Source organism: Rhinatrema bivittatum, chromosome 9 (assembly GCF_901001135.1).
Source record: "Rhinatrema bivittatum chromosome 9, aRhiBiv1.1, whole genome shotgun sequence".
NCBI lineage: Eukaryota > Metazoa > Chordata > Amphibia > Gymnophiona > Rhinatrematidae > Rhinatrema > Rhinatrema bivittatum.
In genome coordinates this window covers 57,139,525-57,161,316 of record NC_042623.1, presented here as the reverse complement: position 1 = coordinate 57,161,316, position 21,792 = coordinate 57,139,525, and the positions used below count along the sequence as shown (strand labels likewise).

The 21,792-nt window shown below is 47.3% G+C and overlaps 1 protein-coding gene across 1 annotated transcript in view; it reads left to right on the top strand.

Annotated features, from left to right (window-relative positions):
- The window catches only part of LOC115099554 (leucine-rich repeat serine/threonine-protein kinase 2-like), a 76,109-nt gene extending 59,943 nt beyond the window's left edge, over positions 1-16,166 (top strand). The window contains 4 exon segments of the mRNA XM_029617289.1: positions 6,058-6,256; positions 7,146-7,251; positions 9,670-9,864; positions 15,885-16,166. Coding sequence (XP_029473149.1) covers positions 6,058-6,256; positions 7,146-7,251; positions 9,670-9,864; positions 15,885-16,166 — 782 coding nt within the window.
- The last annotated feature ends 5,626 nt before the right edge of the window (positions 16,167-21,792 follow it).

Sequence of the window (21,792 nt, the reverse complement as noted above, 5' to 3'; positions counted from 1 at the left end):
AATTCAAAAGCGTAGCTTCGTTCTATTATGCTTAGCACTCACTGATCAGAAGTAATTCTGGCCCATGCCTCATAAAATCGGGAGAGGCAACCCCCTGATCGAGGGACGAGCCCGCCCCATCTCATTGTGTAGTCTTGGAGGCAAAAGAGGATGAAGAACCACCCTCTCAGGTGTTTCTGCATCCCCGAAAGGACGAGGACCATGTTTGATACCTGGCCACCGATAGGCACTGCATAGTTGCTTGTTGCCTGTTCTGCCAAAAACTCCACTGTCCCTGAAAAAGAGAGTGGGATGATGGGAACTCTCTGGAGGGTCTCGGTCTGGTAACTTGTGAACTTTGTTCTCCCCCAGGGACTTTATCAACTGCTCCAAATCCTCTCCAAATAAAAAAAACACCTTTAAATGGAATAGCACCAAGCTGAGCCTTGGATGAAACATCCACTGACCAGTTGCGAAGCCACAAAAGCCGTCTTGTGGACACTGCCGATGACATGGTATGAGAGGAAGAACGGAGCAGGTCATACAGCGCATCTGCCCCATATGCCACCGCAGCTTCCAAATGCTGTGCCTGCTCCAATTCATACGGAGGAAGATCTTCTCTGGACATCAGTAATTGCTGTACCCAGTGCAGGCTCGCACGCAGCATATAGCTGCTACACACCGCTGCCAGGGCCGACACCTCAAAAATGTGTTTAAGCAGTACTTCCAGCTTGCAGTCCTGAAGGTCCTTGAGAGCCGACGAGCCTGCGACTGGAATAGTAGTCCACTTGACAACAGCCGAAACTGAAGCGTCTACCTTAGGGGGACCGTAGGAGTTCCAGGAATTCATCCACTGGCGGGTAAAGCTTATCCATAGCTTGACCAACCTGCAAACCAGCATCCGGAGCATCCCACTCCCTGGTCATCAGCTGCTGAAGCAGCAACTGATGATGGTAAAAGCCTGGGTTGGCATTCAGAATCCTGCCAGGACTGGATCCACAGAGTCCTGCAGTGGAGCATGCGGGGAAAGCTCCACCCCAAGCTCAGAAAGAACTGCCGGAATGAGAGGTTCTAATTCCTATCTGTGGAACAGATATACCACCTGAGGGTCATTGTCATCCAAGGGGGTCTGTTTCTCTGGCTCATCATCCACCCCCCCCCCCCTCAGGGGGGGGAGGAGAGGCCCCTGGAACTGCAGCCGCACTGCCCAGCACCACTGGAGCGGCTGAGCCTCCTGAAGCCACAGCGCCTTTTAACTTTGTGACCCGTAGAGGCGCGGGCACATTCGTGCACTTGGCTACCTTTGGAGGCAGACCCTGCACAAGTCTCACAGGCAAAACACCACCTTGCAGAGACCTGGAAACCAAAAATGCTTTATGCATAAGGAGGACAAAATCTAAAGAAAAAGAATCAGAATCCACATCCTGTCCCACTGGGAAAAAAGGATCCTCCTGCAAAAAATCCTGGTCCTGATCTAAAGTATCATCAGGATTAGCAGGGACCAGAGACAGTGCTGGGGGAAGCTCCCCCTCCCCCAAAGCATTTGCCTGAGCTGTAGAAAATGTGCTTAAGATGGCCGCCATCCCTGCACTGAGGGAGAAAGGATCAGCCTGAAGCTCCCTTGGAGCAGATCGATTTGAAGCCCCTCGAGGCTTGGTTGCTGCTGCAAACCCTGTAAAATAACTGCCTTCCCCTCCAGGGAGGCAGCAGGAGCAAACACCAGCCCTGGAAAACTGCACAGCTGGTTCTCCACATGCCACACATACAGATGGCCATGGCATCGTTGGGGAGGGGGGGGAATGGCCCGAAAACCGTGGCAAAATTCGTCAAAAACGTGGTGATTCCGATGGGGAGGGGTCCTGGATTGCAGCAGACCAAAAAAGAAAATTTGGGGATTTTTTTTTTTACATACAATGCTCAGGAACAGCACAAGGTAAGAGAGGGACTGGACCACCAGTAATCTCTTCCCCTACTCCTTATCTGTCTGGAGCCCCGTGGGGTTACCATCCCCAGTTCCAATAACCTGCCACCCAAGAGGATGACCCCACAGGATCTAACAACCCCCTGAGAGGATAGGGAACTCTGCAGAAGAACTTTTTTCTGTCGTCTTCTTCTTTTTTTTTTTAACTTGCTTGATTCACAACTTATAGCTAGTTCACTCTTAGTTACTTTTAAGGGATAGCCTACACCCCAGAAACATGGCAAGACTGCAGGGTTTGCATGACCTCCATCTGCTGGAGACAGAGAAATATTGAAGGGATGCAGGATGTACACCAGCTTAACTATGGGTGCCTTTCAGGCTTTTCTCCGTCTCCACCTGCTGGAAGGGAGGCATAACCCATGGTCTGGAATGATTCGGGTACGTACAGGGAATGGGTCTTCTTGTCTTAAAGGGAAATCTAAAGCTAGCACAGTGGTGGAGAGAATTAAAAAAATAAAAAATAAAAATAAATGAAAATGCAGATCTTTCAGTGGAGCTACCCGTAGTCAGGGTAGGCAGAAATCTCATTGAGCAAAACAAGAAGAAGGGGAGACATATCTCAACTATATGTATGGGGTAAGGAGGAAGATGTTAACAGGAAACCAGTTATGAAAAAATGACATTGGTGTTAGGTGCTATTCTATGCGGTTCAGTGTCACATCCCAGTTTCAAAAAGACATTTCTAGCATGATTTTCTCTGAAAGTATTCAAAAAAACCAAACAAAACCCCCCTAACCCATGTGGCTCAAACTGCAGAAGTTAATTATCTGAAGGGGCCGGAGCCGACATGCTCAAGTCCAGGGCAGGATGGAAGGTGATCCTTCTACCATCGCTGCCCCTGCCATATTCCCTGAATATGAATCAGGGAGGAGGAATAGCCTAGTGGGTCACAAACCAGGAGACCAGGGTTTGAGTCCCACTGTCACTCCTTGTGACCTTGGGCAAATCACTTTACCCTCCATTGCCTCAGGTACAAACTTAGGGGGTCATTTTTCAAAATGCGATAAGGTGTTTTCGCATGCGATCGCACCATATCGTATGCTGCGATGCAAATTCCAAAAATAGGAGGAGTTAGGGGCAGAGAGGGCTGGGTTAGACTGCCTGTGAAGAGCTATCGTGCAGCCATAATGTCAATTTAACTACACCTCTTTCAAATGCATTAGGCTGCGCGATAGCTGCTGTGACGAGCAAGCGAGCCTGGCCATAATATCATGGCCCATAGGTAGGTATTTGTATCCCTATGGTAGGCCCACCTAGTAACTCGAGGTGGGGTTTAGGTAAGAGTGTACGGGGTTAGGGGCCACTTTGACATTCTACGTGACACCTACGAACAGAACAGTGGTCTCTTGTGAAGATTTGATGGCCTTCGGAGTGAGGAAACTCACTCCAAGATGAGATTTGGGCAAGGTTCTCTCAACCTAGCTTGATGGATTCTCTACCTGGGTAACATCCAGTTAAGTTAATCAGAAGTTAGACCTGCTATAGAGCACGTCACTGATTGACAGCAGCTCAAGGCTTTTCAAGGCTCTTCAGCTATATTTGTGCTATTTAGAATGTTGTTGTAAATGGCTAGACAGGGTTGATCTTCTGTTGTACACCACCCTGGGTGACCTTTTGAAGGTTTGATGGGTGGTCGAGAAATGTAAATAAAAACTGGTAGGAAAAGATTTATTAAAAAAAAGATTGAAAATCCCTGAAAAAATGCAAACATAAGACTAGTCTAATGGCTCTGTTGCTGGCTGTCATATGGGAAATCTGGGTTTGCTTTTTGAGCATGCTCCTGCTTCTTGGCCAGCAGGGTTGGGGATGCTACAGAGGTGGTGTTCAAAGCCCTCAGAAGAGAGCCCACTTTATGAGTGACACCTACTGGCTGGCTTTAGATATGCTTTATTCCGGAGGGAGCCAAAGTTCGTGCCTATTAGTCAGAGAATGGTCACCACAAGGACTGGACTAAATGGGAAGAGGGATTAAACATGGTGAAAAATCCTCTGCTAGCAATGATGGAAAGCATATGGCACCAGTTGGGACAAGTTCTGAATGCCTGGAATCTCAAAAGAGTTAAAGAGACTACTGTAAAAAAAAAAAAAATAAAATAAAAAAAAAAATATATATATATTGCAGATTTTTAGAAATTTAAATATTTTACAAATCCTAGTATGACGTGCCTATTTAAATAATAGGTGAATTTTCAAAGGACTTCTATAAATAAATGTAGCAATTTTCAAAAGCCAATTACGCACGTAAAGTGCACTTACACGGGTAAATCCTATGGACAATTCAATGACATGTATTGTAGCAATTTTCAAAAGCACACTTAGACGAGTAAAGTGCATTTACACAGGTAAAACCAGTTTTACAAAATAAATGTTTTTGAAAATCAGTCCCTAAATGTGGACAGCCAAAAGAATCAAAGATTTATATTAAAGAAATATTCTGTATATAGCCCACTGCCCTTAATAAAATGCATTGAATTGAGAAGGCAAGGACATATTGTGCCAAAAGAGTGACCCTCTGGTTCAAGGGTCAGCAATCTATGGCATATGTGCCATCGGTGGCAGTGCTGCCACAGATTTATTTATTTATTTATTTATTTATTTATTTATTTATTTAAATGCTTTTAAATATACCGGCATTCATAGGACATATCATGCCGGTTTACAATCAACTTTGTAGAAGTGAAGGAGAAATTACAAATAACAGGGAGGGGGAAGGGGAGCAGGATTGGAAAAAGGAGAAGATGGGGGCCAGGTGAAAGCAAGCGCACAAGTAGCAGGAAGAACAAAGGTAGTCAAATGTAATGGGAGAGAGAAAATATAGGAACTGTGTTAACAAATAATATATAATAACAATTTACAAATTTACATAATCAACATTTCCATAAGATGCATCAAAAGATTATTCTACAGCGGCCAAAGAGAGAGAGAGAAGGAGAACCCCATCCCACTGGCAGCTGAAGGAAGAGGCCCAACCCCTGAGAGTATATGTGTGTGAGCCTGTGTGGATGTTGTGAGCCAGTGTGGGTGGGTAGATATCTGCCTGGGAGCCTATGTGTATGAGATTGCATGTCAAAGAGAAAGCGTGTGTGTGTGATTGCATGTGGGACAGAGAACATGTGTGAGTTTGCATGTGTGAGAGAGAGCATGTTGTGTGCATGTGGGGGATAGAAAAAGCATATTTGTGCTTGCATGTGGAAAGAATGTGTGTGATTGCATGCGCGAGAGAGTGCATGTGTACAATGCATGCAGGAGATTGATAATAGAAGGACTAGGGGGCATTCCATGAAGTTAGCAAGTAACAAATTTAAGACTAATCGGAGAAAATTCTTTTTCACTCAACGCACAATAAAGCTCTGGAATTTGTTGCTAGAGGATGTGGTTAGTGCAGTTAGTGTAGCTGGGTTCAAAAAAGGTTTGGATAAATTCTTGGAGGAGAAGTCCATTAATTGCTATTAATCAAGTTTACTTAGGGAATAGCCACTGCTATTAATTGCATCAGTAGCATGGGATCTTCTTAGTTTTTGGGTAATTGCCAGGTTCTTGTGGCCTGGTTTTGGCCTCTGTTGGAAACAGTATGCTGGGCTTGATGGACCCTTGGTCTGACCCAGCATGGCAATTTCTTATGTTTTTATGTTCTTATGTACTCTGTTATCATCGGAAGGGCAGCACCCTCCCCGGAAGGGAAGTACTTTTGAATTAATTCATTCATTCTAAAAATGGCATGCAAATTTTATTTCAATGAAAAATGAGAAAAATTGGTAAAAAACAAAAAATGAACAAAAAGTGACTTGAATACAAGTGAATTCATGACCTATGATTAAAGATGATCCCAATAGCGGCTTAACAAAGAACAGAGATGCCCAAAGAGACCCCAGGATGTTATGACGGTCAATAAATCACTTGTATAAATACTATATAGTGGGATTCTGTACCGACTATTTATTCTTTGAAATAATTTAAGAGAAGTTGATGTACAATTACAAATCTTCTTTGAAGTGTCAGAACAGACGAAATATAAATAAAAATAAGTGCGTCTTACACATCTTCATCATACAACGAATAAAGCTTGTCTTCCTTTTGCTGATTTTGTTTGTTTCCTAGCTTGTTGTAGACACTACAGTAGGATCCTGTGTCTTGCACTTGTGTCGCTTCCGGAAGAAAGGGAAAACTGGGTTTTGGCAGGCACCCAGTCAGGTCTTCTGCTGGCTGTGAATGCCGAAGATATGAAATCTACGCATCATCTTCAGAAGATGTCGGATTCTGTCACCTGTTTGTACTGCGGCTCTCATTCCAGGAAGAGGTTAGAGGGTTGACGGTCTTCTGCATGTGCGTTCCTTTGAAGAGCGACATTCCGAGGTCCATATTCAGTCCCTGTCTGGGTAGCAAAGTTAGCTGGATTAGCTAACCCGACTAATTTTGGAGGTATATTCAATAGTGCAGCCGTATTATTGAATATAGCACTTTATCTTGCTAATTTTAGGCCAGCTCTTTGGCCCAACCAGACTTAGCCGGAGTTAACCAGATAACTTATCCAGCTAACTCAACTACCATCAGTTATGCCCCCAGAACGGCTCTAACTTAATCCAGCTAAATTCTAACTGGCTAACTTATTATCCAGCTAAATTCTTTTGAATATGGACCTCACTGTGTCATTTATTTTAGCCAGATGAGGCAATGACTTACTGTTTAAGGGCTTGGCAGTCTTTCCTTGGAGTGCTGTGGACAGAAGGGTGTTTGGAAGAAGTAAAAGATTGAAAAAGCAGGATCCATGCACATAGTATTTTGATGCCCCAAACAGAACAGTTTGAGATCCATGGTGTCACAGGGGCCAGGGCTGGTGCTTTCATTAGGCAGACTAGGCGGTCGCCTAGAGTGTCAAAATTTTTGGAATGCAAAATCCCGCCAGTATGAGCCCCAGAGGGGGAAAGCCAATACTGCCAAAAGGAACACTGTGCTGGCGCTGTTGTTAATAGGTAAGTTAGGGGTCATGGGTGTTTGACCAAAGTTTTGCTTAGAGTGCCAAATATTCTTGCAGTGGCCCTGGTGGTAACAAAGTTTTACTTTTATACCTTGTTAAAATTTCTATGTGCACATTCCCTGTTAATAAAATGTAGTTTATTACCTAAAGAGAATGACATTTGTAGAAATTTTTGTATTTGAAAAGCATGTCCTTTGGTGATTTATTTCAGCAAAGAGAAGAATTTTGTTCTGGTGGGGACAGCAGATGGGAATCTAGCTGTTTTTGAAGCTGCATCAGTAAAGGTAAGAAAAGTGTATGGATCCTATAGTCAAGCTGTATGTTCCCATTTTGTGGTTTTGCAATTTTCTTTTGGTGAGGGACTGGATGACTGAGCAGATAGACAGTTTTTACAGTACCCTTTACTTATTTATTTGTTTATGCATGTATATATTCCAAAAATAAATCTGTTCCATGGAAATTGCAAGCATAAAATTCCTAAAATCACATTAATTCAAAATACAACCTAAACACTGAAGCATAAAAACACACAAATCAACATACTCATTTAAACATACTAATCTCTATCCCGACACTCTTTAACATCTACCTTCTACCACTTTGCCAACTCCTCACCAACCTCAACCTAAAACACTTTCTCTACACAGACGATATCCAGATCCTGATCCCCATCAAAGGCTCATACTCGAAAACCCTCGACTACTGGGAATCCTGCCACCAAGAAATTAAACGTCTCCTCAATAACCTAAATCTAGTACTAAACTCCTCCAAGACCGAAATACTACTCATATCTCCAGAGAACAGCAATCTCACCGCTTCTCATCCAACCAACCCACCAACCACACAAGTGAGAGATTTAGGAGTGATAATTGACAACAGGCTGAACTTCAAAGCCTCCATCAACAGAACGACCAAAGACTGCTTCCACAAACTCCAAGTTTTAAAAAGGATAAGACCTCTCTTCCACGCCCAAGATTTCAGAACGATCCTCCAAGCAATTATTTTCTCAAAGTTAGATTACTGTTACGCTATCCTACTTGGCCTCCCTTCCTACTACACCAAACCGCTCCAAATGGTACAAAACACAGCAGCTCGTTTACTAACAAACACCAGGAAAAGAGACCATATTTCCCCAATTCTAAAAGACCTTCATTGGTTACCAATTCACTTCAGAATCATCTACAAATCCATATCCTTGATATACAAAATCATCCAACACACCACAATTGACCTACAATGTCCTCTCCGCTTACACAATTCCACAAGACCTACCAGAGACACATACAGAGGATCCCTCCATGTACCCCCTACTAAAACCACTAGTCACATTACCTTAAGAGATCGAGCCCTCTCCACAGCTGGCCCACTGTTATGGAACTCCATCCCTCCCGATCTCAGACAGGAGCCTTGCCTCCTAACCTTTAGAAAAAGACTCAAGACTTGGCTGTTTATGCAAGCTTTCCCGGACTTAAATTAATGCACCTCGCCATCAACATATCCAACACAGCAGCTGCACCTCTTCTCCTTGTATATAATTTAGTCTCTGCTAAACTATCCAGTTGCCATTGACACTTGGCTCCAGTTCTGGTGCAGTGCCGGCGACTGCCACATCACCACCGAAGTGATCCCATGGTACGGAAGCCCCATTCTCCGATAAACCCGGGAGTCCCAGGTGTTCCCCACCGACACCAGTGATGCCTCATTCCCCTTCCTGAGCCTGGCCTCACCAGATTTTCAGGAGGATGTGGACCACAGGGTGCAGAGAGCGGTGCTTTGAGCTCTGCGGAGCACTGAGCCGCTCCTGCCACCAGTCCCTATGCCGGTGCTGGAGCCTCCACTATATATCTTAGCACCCCTGCTCGAGTCTAGAGTCTAGATATCTAGATGTCCTCCTCGGCTCCCTCCCAACATAACTGGCCACCAATGCCTCCATCAGGAGTGATCCCCATCATTGGGTCTTCTGAGGAGAAAGATGCGGCTGGTGCCGCGGCTCCGAAGCCTCGGTTCCCCGAGCCTTTACCTGGGCCCTCTGGCCTTCTGCAGCCCTCTATTCTCACGGTTCCCTTGGTGCCTTTGAGACCCTCGGAGCCTAAGGCCAGGTATTTCCTCAGGCATTACCCACACAGGGATGGCCTCAGTGAGGAAGAAGGCCCTTATGACTTGTGGGGAGACGACTCTTCAGAGTCTTTGTCCAAAATCTCAAATGACCTCCTTTCAGAGCCTTCCCCACTGCAGGAAAGGCATTGGTCCCCCTCGGAGGACATCTCCTTTGCGGGGTTCATTAGGGCCATGGCTGAAGCTATCCCCTTCCAGCTTCTCATGGAGGAGGATGTGTGACATAACATATTGGAGGTACTCCAATTTGTCGATGCTCCTAAGGACATAGTGGCTGTTCCCATTCATGACATCTTTAAGGAGCTTTTCCTTCGAATGTGGGAACACCCGATCTCCATCTCTCCAGTGAATAGGAAGGCCGATGCCACCTATCCGGTGCAGCAAGCATTGGGGTTTGAGAGGAGGCATCTCCCTCACCAGTCTGTGATTGTGGAGTCTGCTCTCAAAAAGGCCAAGCTCTCTCACACCCATGCCTCTGCCCCCCACCCCCCACCCCGGGGCGGGAGCACAGGGAATTGGATGCTTTGGGTTGGAAGGTTTTTCAGGGTGCTATGCTTATCGCCCGTATCGCCTCCTACCAAGTGTACATGACCCAGTACAACCGAAACCTGTGGAAACAGGTCCAGGAACTCGCAGAAAGCCTGCCCCAGCAGCAACAGGAGTTGTTTTCTGCCATTGTCCAGCTGGGTCTGGAGGCCGAGAAACATGACGTTAGGTCCACCTATGATGTTTTTGAGACAGCAGCCCGGGTAGCTGCCATGGGCATTGGCGCCCATAGAATGGCCTGGCTTCGGGCATCCAACCTCAGTCGAGAGGTACAGGAGAAGCTGGCTGACCTCCCATGTATGGGTGATAACCTTTTTGGGGATAAGGTCAGAGATGCGGTAGCTTAGTTAAAGGATGACCACAAAACCCTCCAACAATTCTCTGTTAATGCTTCAGACCCACCCTCCTCTGCCAGGAAATCTTCCAGGCCAGGTTCCAGGAAGTCCTTTTACCAGCAGCGGAAATATTACCCCCCTGCCTCTCGGACTCACACAACCTGTTGGGTCTGGATGCTGAGACACAGGGGCCGTTCCTGTCAACAGCATGCACCTAGGCCCCAGCTGGCTCCTCAACAAGCCCAGACTACTGGCTTTTGACTGGCGGTGAAGGAGCATGGTCAGCAAGATGTACCTCCGGTGTGGATCCCCCAGTGGGAAGCCGGCTTCTTTACTTTGCCCACCACTGGGGAACCATCACTTTGGACCAATGGATCCTTACCATAGTTCATCAGGGGTACTGTCTCAATTTCAGAAGGATTCCAGAGAACGTTCCCCCATGTCCATCGTGGGGTTTATCCGCCCAGCAGGTCATACTTTGGACAGAACTATTTGCCTTTCTCACGGCAGGAGCAGTAGAGCCTGTTCCTCACCCTTAGCAGGGCCAGGGGTTCTATTCAAGATATTTCCTCATACCAAAGAGGACTGGGGGTTTATGCCCCATTCTTGACCTCAGGGCATTGAACACATTTCTCGCAAGAGAAAAGTTCAAGATGGTTTCTCTGGGCACTCTGATTCCCCTCCTCAAAAGATCTCAAGGACACCTACGCCCACATTGCCATCTTTCCAGGGCACAGAAAGTATCTGCACTTTGTAGTGGGGAAGGCTCACTACCAGTAAAGCGTACTGCCTTTTAGTTTGGCCTCAGCCCCTCGTGTCTTCACCAAGTGCCTAGCAGTGGTGGCCGCTGATCTCAGGCGCTGTGTGGTGCAAGTCTTCCCATACCTGGATGACTGGTTGGGCAAAAGTGACTCATGCATGGGGGCAGTGGATGCTTTAACCCTGACGATGCAGATGCTGCAGTCCTTGGGTTTTGTAATCAACTACCCAAAATCTCACCTTTGCCCTTCTCCCTGGCTGTACTTCATAGAAGCTAGGCTGCACACTGGACAGGCAAAAGTGTTCTTGCCATACGATAGGGCCCTTGCCCTTGCTTCATTGGCAACTTTCGTGCGCAGCAGTCAGAATGTAAGTGCCTGGCTTTTGCTTCGCTTGTTGAGCCACATGGTGGCCTCAATCCATGTTACTCCGCTTGCCCGCCTTTGCATGCGCAGGGTGCAATGGATGTTGTGGTCCCAATGGCAGGACCTCGAGGCCCGTGTCTCCATCACACTGCCTCTGAAAATCTCTCTATCCTGGTAGAAGAGTCTCTCCAATTTGGAGCAGGGGATCCCCTTCCAAGGCACCCTGCTCTAAGTAGTCCTTACTACTAATACCTCTCCTCAGGGCTAGGGAGCCCATATGGATGGCCTCCACACACAAGTTTATTGGACTGCTCAGGAAGCTCTCTGCCAGATAAACTTCTTAGAACTTCGGGCGATTCATTACAGCCGCTGGGCATTCCAGGACCGGATGTCACACAAGGAAGTCTTGATTTGGATTGACAACCAAGTCATAATGTGGTATATCAAGAAACAAGGAGGGTCGTTCCTCCTATGTCAGGAGGCAGTACAGCTCTGGTCCCTGGCCCTGTTGCAGGGGATGTTGCTGCAGGTGACGTACCTTTTCGGGACTATGAATGTGCTGGTGGACCATCTAAGCCGCTCTTTTCAGCCACACGAGTGGTCCCTGAATCCGATGGTGACGGCCCGGATTTTCCACCGGTGGGGAACCCCGGATGTAGACCTTTTTGCCTCCCTATACAACTGCAATGTGAGCAATTTTTGCTCCCGGTTCACACAGGACGATCATCTGGCCTCCGTCGCCTTCTCCCTTTACTGGGGAAAGGGCCTCCTGTATGAGCATCCTCCTCTCCCGCTCCATTTGACTTTTTGAAATTTCAATAGGACTGGGGGACCATGATACTTGTGGTGCCCTTCTGGCCCCGGCAGGTCTGGTTCACTCTTCTTTTGGATCTGTCAATCAGGGATCCCATCAGGTTGAGGACCACGCTTGATTTGATCACTCAGAACCAGGGTGTGTTGAACCATCCGAACCTCTGGGCATTGGCCTTGAAGGCGTGGATGTTGAATGCCTAGTCCTTCAACTCCTGCACCTCTTGGAAGACGTCTACCAGGTGCTGGTGGCTTCTAGAAAGCCTTCCACCAGGAAGTCTTACAGATTAAAATGGAAGAGGTTCTCCACCTGGTGTGAGGGGCATGGCTTAGATCCATTCTCATGCCCTCTCCCCAAGTTTTTGGACTATTTGTTGCACCTTTCCGAATCTGGGCTTCAGACCACCTCAATCAGGGTTCATCTCAGTGCCATTAGTGAGTACCATTGGGGTGTCACTGGCACTCCCATCTCGGTATGGGTTGCTTTATGAGGGGTCTGATTCAGCCGAAGCCCCTTCTTCGGCATCCTGTTTTGTCCTGGGATCTCTACATTGTCCTAGCACAGCTCCTGTCTCCTCCCTTCGAGCCTCTGAGCTCCTGCAACCCGAAGTTCCTCACCTGGAAGGTTATATTCCTAGTGATGATCACTTCGGCTCATATAGTCAGTGAGCTTCAGGCCTTGGTCATGGGCCTGCCATACACAAAGATTTTTCATGATCGTGTGGTCCTGTGTACGCACCCCAGTTCTTATCTAAGGTACTGAGTGACTGACTTTCACATCAATCAGTCCATTGTTTTGCCCACCTTTTTTCTGAGGCCTCATTCCTATCTGGGGAACGGGCTCTTCATAATTTGGATTGCAACAGGGCTTTGGCTTTCTATTTGGAATGCACAACAGCTTACAGCCAATCCACTCAGCTCTTTGTATCCTTCTACAACAACAGGCTGGGAGTTGCGGTGGGTAAACACTCTATCTGATTGGCTGGTGGACTGCATTGCCTTCTGCAATGCATAAGCTTGGAAGCCGAATCAAAGCTCACTCTGTGAGGGCCATGGCGGTGTTGGTAGCCCACCTGCGGGCAGTCTCCGTTGCCAACATTTGCCGAGCAGTGATGTGGAGTTCTCTGCACATGTTCACTGCCCAATACTATTTGCACAAGGATGGATGACAAGACAGTGCCTTCAGACAATCTGTCCTCCGCAATCTCTTCCAGGTTTAGACCCAACTCTTCCTACTTAATCAGGCTGTCCCCCAGTTGACCAACAGCACTACCGTTGTTGTGTCCGTTGGCACCTTGATCGGTAACTTTGGTCTTAGTTGTTGCCAGGAGCAGCCTGGAGCTTGGTATTCTCCCATTTGTGAGGACTACCATCCTACTTGTACTAGGAGAAAGCACAGTTGCTTACCTGTAACAGGTGTTCTCCTAGGACAGCAGGATGTTAGTCCTCAGGAAACCCACCTGCCACCCAATGGAGTTGGGTCATCATGTGTTTTGCTATTTTATTTTTTCGCTCATATTTTTTCTATGTTACGAGAGTGAAGGGGGACCTCGCGGATAGTGGCATGCTGGGCATGTTCAGTGTGCCAGTCAAAGCTTCTGGAAACTTTGACAAAAGTTTTCCATGCCGGACTCCATCTGATGATGTCATCCATCTGTGAGGACTAACATCCTGCTGTCCTAGGAGAACACCTGTTACAGGTAAGCAACTGAGCTTTAATCACTTTCCAGATAAAAATTTTCCAAAACAATTTACAACAAAATAAAACAATCATATAAAATACATCGATCATAAAATAATAATACAATCACTGCCTACTGAGTCACTGCCCATCACTGTCATGAGCCAAGTTCTTAGTTTCTTAAGGAACTTCAGAATTTCCATTTCTTCCTTTGAATTTCAAGAAAGAAGATTCCATACTAACTTCATATAATCACTGATCACTAAAGGCCAGTCATGAGCCAGGTTTTTAAGTTCTTATGGAACTTCAAAATTTCCTTTTCTTCCTTCAGATTCAAAGGGAGGGAGTTCCAAAGAGTAGGAATCCCTACTGTAAATGACCTGTCTTGTAATGACATCAGGCGAGAAGCCTTGATACTTAGGAGCTCGAGGAAGTTAATTTTGTTGAGCACAGATTCATACCTGCCTCATACCATTTTAATTTTTCTTTTAAATGTGAAGGACATGGGTCAAGCAAGGACTTAAATGCAAGCAATAAAATTTTAAATTTACAATACATCTTCACTGAGAGCCAATGTAGGCTCAATGACAGCCTTGCTGAAGATCTTTCATTTTCATTTCATTTCATTTAATAAAATTTATTAATCGCCTGTCACTAAAAGGCCTAGCCTATATACAAAATATACATACATAATAAAAACAAAAACAAACAAAACACACTCACATGTGTTTAGGTTTCATAGAAACCATGTCAAATCGTCAATATCTTAACATTAGATGGTTATCCCAATAGGGAGATTCACAGAATAACATTCCTTGTAGTAGACCTGACAAGGGAGATTAAAAAATAACACTCCATAAGTTCACTTAAACTGACATATTAAAGGTCATTCACATTGCATTATACTGGATGGCGCCGGCCATCCTGTGCTCCTACCATGTGACAGGGGCCGGCCAATGGCACGGATACCCTCTCACATGGTAAGGGCAAAGGGCCATCGGCGCCATTTTTATTAGTGGCAGCTGACGGCCCAAGAGTGGGAGATCGCTCCCGGCGCCCCCACTGGACCACCAGGTAATTTTAAAACATTTTGGGGGGGGGGTCGGGAGGGTGGGGGAGGCTAAGGGGTCAGTTTAAAGGGTTGGGGTGGGGTTTTGTTTTTTTATCCGGCCATCGGCGCCATTTTTATTAGTGGCAGCCGACGGCCCGAGAGCGAGCGATCAGTCCCGGGGCTTCCCCTGGACCACCAGGTGATTTTAAAACATTTTGGGGGGGTTTGGGGGGGGGGGGGGAAGGTAAGGGATTAGTTTTAAAGGGTCGGAGTGGGTTTAGGGGTTGTTTTGGTGTGCCGGTTTTCCCGCCCCCCCCCAAATAACTCCCGTTAGTGGACACAAACCCGATTAACGATTTTTCATGATAAATCGGGGGAATTTCTATTGTATCGCACTCTTTAATGATTTTTGACGATTTAAAAAATATCGGACGATATTTTAAATCGTCAAAAAACGATTCACATCCCTACTTATTTTTTCATTATCAGGATCACCATCATTCAATTTCAATCCTTTTTGAACGCCTTCTGTTCCTAACCAGTTTTGCTAATATTCATGATCAAATTATCATGCTTCAACCACTGAGCTAATTGATTCAGAGATTTATGGGCAAAATATCTTCTTCCACATCTTTGCTTAGTGTGCCAATATCTGCACATCATCAGCATAGATAAATGTATTAAACCTAGCATCTCGAACTAATTGCCCCAACTGTACCAAAAATATGTTAAACATTAAGAAGTAGATTTTAAAAGTCTTGCGCGCACAAAACCAGCCACATACGTGTGTAAGTAGGCTGCATGGGAGCTACGTGAATTTTAAATAGCCAGGAAGGGCGCGCATACATCGATGTATGCGCACCCAGAAAAAGGCGGAAAAGGGGCAGGGAATGGGTGTTCCATAGGCGGGGCCAGCACTGATGCGCGTAACTCCTAATTTTCCTCAGCCGGTGAGCATATGTTATGTGCGCCACTTTGCTATAGCTCCTCAGTAGGCATAAGAGTCAGGATCGAGAGAGAGGGAAATTCTTTATAAGGCTCAGTCTGATACTCTATACATGGACCATTGTAAGGGGGCACTTTGATTCAGGGTGAGTTTTTGGGAGGTGGGTTGGGGTAAGGGGGGTGGTGTTATGGACACATTCAGAGGTATCCATTGAAAAATTGATATCATTAAAGAATTTTAGACCTTATAAGTAATGAAAAGGGGTTGATTTGTACAATGCAGCTAGCAGAAACTGCAGAGTATAAATCAATTCCTCTTATTAGAATTTTCATTGCTTATAAGGATGACCTGTGGGGAGATGATACCTCTGAGTCTTCCTCAGATGACTCTGGGGATCTTCCTTCAGGCCCATCCCTTCCAGTGGAATGGAGCTGGTCTCCGCCTGAGGATCTGATGTTTGCAGGCTTTGTCCGTTCCATAGCAAAGGCCATTCCATTTTGGCTTCTGATGGAAGAGGATGCTAAGCACAAGATGCTGGAGGTGCTCCAATTTGTTAATGCTCCCAAGGAGGTGGTGGCTGTTCCAGTCCATGACATCTTTAACAAATTGCTCCTTAGGATTTGAGAACACTCTATATCCGTACCTCAGGTTAACCGGATGGCTGATGTGGTCTAGTGGGTTCAACACGCCTTTGGATTCGAGAGGCGCCAACTCCCACATCAGTCAGTAGTGGTTCAATTGGCCCTTAAAAAGGCCAAGCATTCCCGCACCCATGCCTCAGCCCCTCCGGGTCAAGAGCACAGAGCATTGGATGAATTGGATAGGAAGGTATTCCAGGGCACCATTTTAATTGCCCATATTGCTTCCTACCAACTGTACATGATACAGTATTCTCGGAACCTCTGGAAGGAGGTCCAGGAGTTATCTGAGCATTTGCCTCAACAGCAACAGGATGCCTTCTTGGCACTTGTCCAGCAAGGCTTATAATCTGGCAAACACGAAATATGCTCCAGCTACAACATGTTCAAAACATTGGCTAGGGTGGCGGCAGTGGGCATTTGTGCTCGCAGGATGCTTGGCTTCAAGCCTCCGATCTCCGGCCGGAGGTCCAGGAGAAGCTTGCAGACCTGCCATGTACTGGCGAGAACCTTTTTGGTGATAAAGTGCGGGATGCTGTGCCTCAGTTGAAAGATCACCATAAGACCCTTCAACATCTTTTGGCCAGTACTTCGGACCCATCATCTTCTGCCAGAAAATCCACGCAGCAGAGTTCACGAAGGTCCTTTTATCACCAGAGGAAATATTATCCTCCTGCCTCTCCTGGCCGTTCTCAACATTAGAACTCTAGGGGCTAGGGATGTGAATCGTTTTAGGACGATTAAAATTATCGTCCGATAATTTTAATATCGTCTTAAACCGTTATGGAACACAATACAATACAGATTCTAACGATTTATCGTTATAAATCGTTAGAATCATGAGCCGGCACACTAAAACCCCCTAAAACCCACCCCCGACCCTTTAAATTAAATCCCCCACCCTCCCGAACCCCCCCCAAATAAATTAAATAACCTGCGGGTCCAGCGGCGGTCCGGAACGGCAGCGGTCCGGAACGGGCTCCTGCTCCTGCATCTTGTCGTCTTCGGCCAGCGCCATTTTCCAAAATGGCGCCGAAAAATGGCGGCGGCCATAGACGAAAAAGATTGGACGGCAGGAGGTCCTTCCGGACCCCCGCTGGACTTTTGGCAAGTCTCGTGGGGGTCAGGAGGCCCCCCACAAGCTGGCCAAAAGTTCCTGGAGGTCCAGCGGGGGTCAGGGAGCGATTTCCCGCCGCGAATCGTTTTCGTACGGAAAATGGCGCCGGCCATACGCGTATGGCCGGCGCCATTTTCCGTACGGAAAATGGCGCCGGCAGGAGATCGACTGCAGGAGGTCGTTCAGCGAGGGTTCCGGCGCCTCGCTGAACGACCTCCTGCAGTCGATCTCCTGCCGGCGCCATTTTCCGTACGAAAACGATTCGCGGCGGGAAATCGCTCCCTGACCCCCGCTGGACCTCCAGGAACTTTTGGCCAGCTTGTGGGGGGCCTCCTGACCCCCACGAGACTTGCCAAAAGTCCAGCGGGGGTCCGGAAGGACCTCCTGCCGTCCAATCTTTTTCGTCTATGGCCGCCGCCATTTTTCGGCGCCATTTTGGAAAATGGCGCCGGCCGAAGACGACAAGATGCAGGAGCAGGAGCCCGTTCCGGACCGCTGCCGGACCGCCGCTGGACCCGCAGGTTATTTAAGTTATTTGGGGGGGGGTTCGGGAGGGTGGGGGATTTAATTTAAAGGGTCGGGGGGGGGTTTTAGGGGGTTTTAATGTGCCGGTTTTTCGATTTTTCGATTTTTCGATTTTTTAACGATTTTTAACGATTTTTCACGATATTTTACCCCCCCCAAACGGCAACAATACGATTCCCTCCCCCTCCCAGCCGAAATCGATCGTTAAGACGATCGAGGACACGATTCACATCCCTACTAGGGGCCACCCTAGAAAGCAGCGGACCCCAGGGCCCCGCCAGCGCCCCAACCAAGCCCCACTATGGGGTTCTGACTGGCTGTGAGGGAACATAGGCCAATCGCCTGTATACTCGAAGTTGGACACTCCAGTCGGGGGCTGGCTGTGGCTCTTCGTGGACCGCTGGCCCAATATCACCTCCGACCAGTGGGTCCTGGACATAATTCGAAAAGGATATCAGCTTAAATTTCTGAGCGTTCCCAGGGACTCTCCCTGTGCCCCTCTTAGGGTTGGTCCTTGCATCAGGAAATACTTTTGACGGAGATCTCTGCCCTCATAATGGCCAGGTCTGTCGAACCCATTTCGCTATATGGGCAAGGATTCTATTCTTGCTATTTCCTGATTCTAAAGAGAACAGGGGGACTCCGACCTATCTTAGACCTGAGAGTCTTGAACAGATTTCTAAAAAGAGAAAAGTTCAAGCTGATCTCTCTGGGCACCCTGATTCCCCTCCTGCAAAGAGGGGACTGGATTTGCTCCTTCGATCTCAAGGATGCCTACACCCACATCGAGATCCATCAGAAGAAAAAAGGGTAAAGCATAAGCATTGACAAGTTAAATATAAGACAATAATAAGACAGGCTAAGAGAGAATATGAAAAGAAGTTAGCCACAGAGGCAAAAACTCACAATAAAAACTTTTTAAAATATATCCGAAGCAGAAATCCTGCGAGGGAGTCAGTTGGACCGTTAGATGATCGAGTGGTTAAAGGGGCACTTAGGGGAAGATAAGGCCATCATGGAAAGATTAAATGGTTTCTTTGCTTCGGTGTTTACTAAAGAGGATGTTGGGGAGATACCCATTTTGGAGATGGTTTTCAAGGGTGATGATTCAGATGAACTGAACTAGATCACGGTGAACCTGGAAGAAGTGATAGGCAAGATTGACAAACTGAAGAGTAATAAATCACCTGGACCAAATGGTGTACACCCCAGGGTTTTAAAAGAACTAAAAAATGAAATTTCAGACCTCTTTCAATTAATTTATAACCTATCATTAAAATCTTCCATTGTACCTGCAGATTGGAAGATGGCCAATGTAACTCTGATATTTAAAAAGGGCTCTGGGGTGATCCAGGAAACTATAGAACAGTGAGCCTGACTTCAGTGTCAGGAAAAATCATGGAAACTGTTATAAAGAATAAAATCACAGAGAATGTGGTTAGTGCAGTTAGTATAGCTGTGTTTAAAAAAGGATTGGATAAGTTTTTGGAGGAGATGTCCATTGCCTGCTATTAATTAAGTTGACTTAGAAAATAGCCACTGCTATTACTAGCAACGGTAACATGGAATAGACTTAGTTTTTGGGTACTTGCCAGGTTCTTATGGCCTGGATTGGCCACTGTTGGAAACAGGATGTTGGGCTTGATGGACCCTTGGTCTGACCCAGTATGGCATGTTCTTATGTTCTTATGAGTAGAGTGTGCCTTAAGACCAGATGGAATCGGACAGCCCTGAAACAGCTATGCCGAAACAATCATCTCCTTTAACCAGTGAGCGTTTGTAGCTCTGGAAGCCTTCTGACCCTTCCTGGGTCCACTCCTCAGAACGAAGGGATGGTCCGAGAGACAAACTGTTCGTAACTTCCAGGTAACGTAACAGCACCCTCTTTACGTCCAACTTGCGTAACTCCCTAGACTCTGGAGTAGCTGAATCTAGACCCACAAAGGAAGGGAGTTCCACGGACTGGTTCAAGTGAAACGAGGACACAACTTTCGGGAGAAAAGAGGGAACCGTTCTCAAGGAAACTCCTGCCTCCGAAATCCATAAGAAACGCTCCATTCAAGATAAGGCCTGAAGCTCGGAAACCCATCTCGCGGAAGAAATTGCTACAAGGAAAACTACCTTTAAGGTCAGATCCTTCAGGGTCACTTGTTTCAGTGGCTCGAAGGGAGCACTACAAAGGGTGTGGAGGACCAAATTCAACTTCCACAAGGGGCAAGGACTCCGGATTGGGGGACGCAGATGCTTAGCTCCTGTCAGAAAACGAGCCATGTCCAGATGAGAGGCTAGCTCAACTCTCTGCACCTTTCCGTGGAAACAGCCAAGAGCCGCTTCCTGAATCCGCAGGGAATTGAACGCCAACCCCTTGGCTAAGCCTGCCTGTAAAAATTCCAGAGCATCTGGGATTGAAGCCCTATCCGGCTGAAACACTCCCCAGACTCAAACATATGCCCTGGAAGTAGAAGTTTTACGGGGATGTAAGAGCGTGGTCACCACCCCATGCGAGTAACCCTTACTCCTCAACCTACGCCGTTCAAAAGCCATGCCGCTAGACAAAAGCACTCTGCCTCTCCGAAACAAATGGGACCCTGACGCAGAAGAGTCACAGACACACAAAACAGCAGCGGACCGTCCATTGCAGATTCAGGAGGTCCGCAAACCACGGGCACCTCGGCCACCCTGGTGCCATGAGAATTACTCTGCCTGAGTGTAGAATTTTGCCGATTAGTGGCCATGGTGGAAAGACATACAACAGAATGTCCTTGGGCCAGGGCAGGACCAGGGCGTCTACCTCTTCTGCCCCTGGCTCCCTCCGACGGCTGTAGAACCGGAGAGCCTTGGCATTGCGAAACGTCGCCATTAGGTCTATGGCAGGCCTGGACCAGGGATGCACAGGAGCTGAAAGGCATCGTCAGAGAGCTCTCACTCCTCCAGATCCAACTGGTGGTGACTGAGGAAATCTGCTTGAACATTGTGCACCCCAGCAATGTGAGAGGCCGCTATCGGGTACAGGTGCCTCTCCTCCCAGGTGATTAAGAGCCAAGCTTCTGTTGCCACCGGGCGGCTCCAGGTTCCTCCCTGGTGATTGATGCAAGCTACCGTTGTCGCATTATCGGAGAGTATTCTCACAGACCTGCCCTGTACCACCGGGAGGAGAGCTTGGAATGCTAACCGAACCGCTCTGGTTTCCAAGTGATTGATAGACCAGGAGGCCTCCGTGCTGGTCCATTGTTCTTGGACTGCCATCCCTCGACAAACAGCTCCCTAGCCAGTGAGACTGGCATCGTGGTCACCACTATCCAACAGGGAATCTCCAAATCCACCCCCCCCCTGCACAAATTGTGCAGCGAAAGCCACCAAGGAAGACTGGAGCGCGCCTCGTCCGTCAGGGGCAGAAGAAGATGAAATTTCTGTGAGAGGGGATTCCATCGGGAGAGCAAGGCTGATTGAAGAGGATGTATATGTGCAAAGGCCCACGGTACCAGATCAAGCGTCGAAGCCATTGAACCCAGGACTTGTAGGTAATCCCAGACCTTGGGTCGAGATAGAGAACGCAATGACCACCTGCGACGTGAGCTTCGAAATTCTCTCTTCTGCCAGAAAAACCTTTCCCAAGGCCGGGTTGAAACGAGCCCCCAGAAACTCCAAATTCTGTGAGGGAACCAGATGACTCTTCTTGGGGTTGACTACCCACCCCAACGAGTCCAACATCAAGAGCACTCTTGCGACCGCGTCTCTGCAAAGGCTTTCTGATTTTGCTCGAATCAGCCAATCATCCAAATAGGGATGTACCAATATCCCCTCCCATCACAGGGCAGCTGCTACCACCACCATCACCTTGGTGAAGACTCTGGGCACTGTCGCGAGACTGAATGGGAGGGCACAGAATTGAAAATGGCGCCCGAAGATCGCAAACCACAGATATTTCTGACGATCCGAATGTATCTGTATGTGCAGGTATGCTTCCGTC